We start from the raw sequence: 5,330 nt of genomic DNA on the forward strand, positions 1-5,330 counted from the left end.
AAGTTGGAATACCATTAGATTTCAATCAGATGAACAACAATGGACAAAAAGTCACAGATGATCAAAAAGTAGTAGATTATATTTCAAGTGGTTAGTTTGAAATATTTATTACCTCCACAGAACAGAGTCCTTCTTGGAGAGCTAATAGTCATTCACCTAGTCTTTGCGATATGTTATTTAGATTGAGCAGATCAAAGGGATTTTGACTGGTGGGCATTCCTGGGAGAAAAGGGACTGTATACAAAGTTTTCATAGGAAAACCTCAAGGAAAGAGACCAGATATTCCTCCACAAGGCAGACTTCACCTCCCCACACTATTGTAATTGCTCCACATGAGCCTACTTATGCAAAATATCATGTACTGTTTGAAATCTGTAGAAACATAAGTTTTAGGAAGAACTAATCACCTACTATCCTTTGATATGACATGGACTGCACAGAACATGATGCATTGAACGTGTGTATTCATTGCCATGGGAACTTGTTCACCAAGTTGTTGCCTAGCATTGATAGAAAATAAACATACAGACACAGAAGGAAGCAGGCCAACAACAGAGGAACCATTGGAGGTGGTGTTTCCTCTTAAGTTATACAGGGTGTCCCAGGAGTTTGGTGTCATATTTCAGGAGCGTACTGAGGGTTCCTATAGAATAACTTTGAAATAGGAACCCATGTCCACAAACGTAAAATAGCAGCGCTAAGGAAGCATTTAAAATCATTTCGTTTAAACTTGGTGTCTCAATGTCGAACTGCATTGCATAGAAGAACAACCATCCACCAGCACTCGTGCCATTGCCAAGATTGTGGGGACATCAAAATCAAGTGTTTGGAGGATCCTACACGACCAACACCTTTATCCGTATCATCCAACTCGAGTACACGACGTAGGTCCAGCTGACTTTGTACCACAAGTTCAATTTTGTCAGTAGATACTGAACCAGTGTTTACATCAGCCAAACTTCCTGAATCACGTGTTATTCACAGATGAAGTGCAGTTTATAAGGGATGGCTGGTTCAGCTGTCAAAACAGCCCCATTTGGGCTGACAAAAACCCCAACATTACTGTAGCTGGTTACCACCAGGCACAATTTTCTGTCTGTCTGGGTGGGCATCATTGGTGATCACTTGATTGGGCCTTTCCTCCTACCACCACGACTCAATGGGCCCTTTTACATTGTGTTCCTGGAACGTATCCTTCCACCTTTGCTAGAAGATTTGCCACTGATGTGCGGAGGCAAATGTGGATACAGCATGACAGAGCACTGGCACACTTCAGCATTTTATCGCAAGAGTACCTGGATGCTACTTTTCATGGTTGTTGGATAAGAAGAGGAGGCCCAGTGCCTTGGCCACCCCGATCCCCAGACTTGACACCTCTGGACTATTTCATCTGAGGCCATGTGAAAAGCCTGATCTACGACACGCCTGTGGATAATGAATTCGAGCTGTTGGCCAGAATACTTGCTGCATGTGACGTAATCCGTGAGACACCTGGAATATTTGAAAGGGTGTGCCTAAGTTTCTTTCGTTGATGTAACATATGCATTGAAGATGGAGGGTGCCAATTTCAACATCTACTCTAGCAGGTGAGTCTTAAGAGTTTGGAAGGAGTAATATGCATGTGCATGCTCTTCGACATTGAGGCACCAAGTTTGAACAAAATGATATTAAATGCCGCCCTAGTGCTGCTATTTTGCATTTGCGGACATGGGTTCCTATTTCAGAGTTGTTCTATAGGGACCCTCAGTACACTCCTGAAGTATGGCACCAAACACCTGGGACACCATGTATAAAGAGGACAGCCCAAGGGTTGGAAGACTGATTACAAGACCTGAGACAGAAAAATGGATTCTGCGTGGCCTGATGAGGACCAGCAGTACCAGACAGACAGTTTGGAAGACCTAATTCCTGAGCCACTACCTAGTAATGGCTATTTCCACAGTACTCTGACTACACTCTTCTGTCTTTCAGGCATTATATCACATCACATACAGTTTATAACTGCCATTTCTTCTGGCTCCATAATTATAGCTTTTAGGAGTTAGGGGGATACACAGACAGCAAGCAGGTTTCATAAGCCTTTTTTTTTAAATAAAGAAAGTAGGAAAAAAAATAGGGCTGTGGAGAATATTAATGAATATATGCATTTTTTTTTCACTCAATGACTTATTTTTCATTTGTCTCAGATGAGCAGATGCGTTACTTAATATGCTCTTTGAAGTATAGAAGTGTATTAGAGCCCCTGTTTTGTCAGGTGCTTTTTTTCGCATAACCTCACATATATATTTTGCATTAAAATTTGTGTGTTGTGTAAATGATTTAGGTTTGAATCCAAGTCTGGGAGTTGGACATACCAAGAGTGATGTGACTGCTAACGCATCTCCATTGACCTGCATTGTACCTGGCTGTGCTAGCAACAAACTAAAATTTCCTGAGAGAACGTTCTTCACCTTGCCAGTTTCCAAAGACAAGTAAGTAAATACACAAGGTAAGCTGATAAGATTCATGTCCTATATAAAATCAAATGCAAGATACCTTCCAAGTATATCTTGCTTCTTGCCTGAGTAGACTGAAACATGTTGGGGTGTCTGTAGCAAACAGTCTACTCAGGTAATAAGGTATACTTGGATGGTAACTTGCACTTTATTATGTGTAAGGTAAGAGTAACATAGAACCCTGTTTGTATTGACATTTATACAGTGAAAGAAAATAAATTTAACTTCTAAATCATATACCATACCTGCATCCCATACAGAAGCAACATATGGATGATGACAAATTTTCCCCTGCAAGAGACTGTCCAGGATGCAATTGAAGGATATGGTTGACCCCCCCCNCCCCCCCCAAGTTAAAAACATTAAGTGTGGTCATGAAGACTTCTATATTAAATTCACGCTATTCATCAATTTGCAGGTGACTGTCTTTATATATTGGGATTGTGTAGTGGTCAGCGTTCCTGGCTACAGGTCCAGAGGTCCCAGGTTCGATTCCCGGCGCTACCAGATATTCTGAGAAGTAGTAGGTCTGGAATGGGGTACACTCGGGAGGATAATTGAGGAGCTACTTGAATGCAAAAGTAGAGGCTCCGGTCTATAAAACCGAAAATAACGGCCATGGGGGCTAGCGCTGATCACGCGACACCCTCTATCCGCTAAAGATGGCACTTCACCGACAAGTGGCGATTGCTCGGTCAGTATAGTTCGCTTTCAGACTAAAGCCATGGAGTTCCTGAAAATTGCCATATATATCAAAGAGCATTTAAAATGAGAAATGGACTGAAGAAACACCTAGCACAGTGGAGAATGACTAGGAAATATTATGACTGGGTCTCAGTGGTGGGGAAAGTGAGAGAAAGTGTGCAGAACTCACCCAATGTGTATGGCAGCTTCTACAGTGGCCACAGATGAGACATTGATGCTCCTCATAACACTGAAAAGGAGCTCTGGATGTAAGAAAACATGGACATAATAGTCACAGCCACCTGTATATACTGGGGCACACAGTAGCATAGTTTGTTGAGGCACTATGCTACAATCTGGAAGGTCGCAGGTTCTATTCCTGATGAGGTCATTGAATTTTTCTGTTTACCTAATCCTTCCAACCACACAATGGCCCTGGGGTTGACCCAACCTCTAACAGAAATGAGTACCAGGAATTTTCCAGGGGGTAAAGGTTGGCCGGGGCGTAAGGCTGACAACCTTACCACCATCTGTGAGCTGATTGTCTAGAAAATGTGGGAGCCTCGACGTCTCACAGTCCAGTTCTTGTTGGAACTGAGTTGCAGGGATAGCTTTACCTTTTGCCTCTATATACTTATTTTTTTATTAAAAATTATAAAATACTAATGACTGACATGTTGCATTCTTCTACAGGCAACTTCAGTGGCTTACTGTCTGCAAACGTGAAGATCTCCTGGACAGTATGGAGCTCAGCCTTGCAGTGTGTTCCAACCACTTCATTGAGGAACATTTTACAGATTCATCTGGTAGAAAATTAAAAGAAGATGCCATACCAATGGTGTTTCCAGTGGTGCAGTCATCATACAACAAGAACTGTATATTGGATACAGAGGATATCTGTGAAGAAGAGGAACCAGTGTTTATCGGTAATTACCAGTCTTATCTTATTTCCATCTGGGGAGGCTGGAGCTGAGACTGATAGATCCTTCAGACGAGTCCATTAGAATTCCTCAAAATAACTGTTTAACCTTATCTGTGTGCCTTCCCAATGGCCGGCCCACAATCACATTGGGATCACCAATGTGGGATGTCAGATCTGGTAGGACGGAAAGACAGCCATGTAAAGTTCTGTAACAAAGAAGTGAACCTCTCCAAATCTAAAGCTTAGCCCAAGATGACCAAACATTTTAACAAACTCATGTTGCGATTTTATGCTCTCAACTCTGTAGACTCTGTTACCAGTGTGAATGAAACTACTTGACTGTGTCGTGCTAAAGTGCACACTACTCACTGTATGTCCTAGCAATGAATCACTCCCTGAAATTATTTCTTTCCTTTCAGTTTCAGATTACTGAGGTTTAACTGTATTGCACCTTCTTGTCTTCAGATAAATACATTTTTCTTTCAGATAACTGTGAAACCATCATTAAAATTGAGTCAGACATTGATGATAATCTGGATGGTTTTATGGACGATGGTGATGGAAATGCTGTTTTGAAACACCCTGGCCAGCTTTGCCGCCTTTGTGCCAGCAGTACCAAAGATGTGATCTACATCTTCAGTTCAGCTGGCAAGCAACTCAACATAGCAGACAAGATCAACTCAAGTCTGCCAGTTCTGGTACGTATGTAAGCTGAAATTTTAGATGTGATTTCTGGAACTAATAGGTTAAAAATATAGGTCCCTTCATGGATCCATGTAGACCGTGAAATTTACAGTTGACATTTACTTCACGCATACTGTAATATATTCTGTATGTCAGAATTTTGAAGTAGAAAAATAGAGATGTAAAGTTGTCCCTGTACTTAATTAAACGCTGCACCATGAAAACACGAGAAGTGGAGATATAGCTACACACATTCTTAAACAAAGAAAGTACTTCATTGGCATTGAAATCCAACTGTTGGAGCATAATTTGCATGTTGCAGTCCAGTTCTTGTTGGAACTGAACATTAATTACAATGGAATCCCTATTTGATGTTTTCTAACACAGTATAAAGTTTTATGTCATTTAGTATTCACTTCCCATATTCCCAGTCACATATGTCTGTGTTGTGTTTTCTGTATGGGCTGGATGAACAAGAACTGGTTCGATTCCCAGCAGGAATCTTTCTCTTTCCCACAGTATCCAAACTGGCTCTGGGGCTCACC

General features: G+C 41.4%; 1 protein-coding gene across 1 annotated transcript; it reads left to right on the forward strand.

Annotated features, from left to right (window-relative positions):
* Nucleotides 1-10: 10 nt before the first annotated feature.
* Nucleotides 11-4,799, forward strand: LOC111870276 (the record flags this gene model as incomplete). The annotated part of the gene is made up of 4 exons (XM_023862410.1): nucleotides 11-90; nucleotides 2,324-2,471; nucleotides 3,873-4,105; nucleotides 4,588-4,799. Coding segments are annotated over exons 1-4 (654 nt in total), but the record flags the coding sequence as incomplete, so codon positions are not given.
* Between the last annotated feature and the right edge of the window lie 531 nt (nucleotides 4,800-5,330).

The sequence above is a fragment of the Cryptotermes secundus genome, unplaced genomic scaffold (assembly GCF_002891405.2).
Source record: "Cryptotermes secundus unplaced genomic scaffold, Csec_1.0 scaffold94, whole genome shotgun sequence".
In the NCBI taxonomy this organism is placed as follows: Eukaryota; Metazoa; Arthropoda; class Insecta; order Blattodea; family Kalotermitidae; genus Cryptotermes; species Cryptotermes secundus.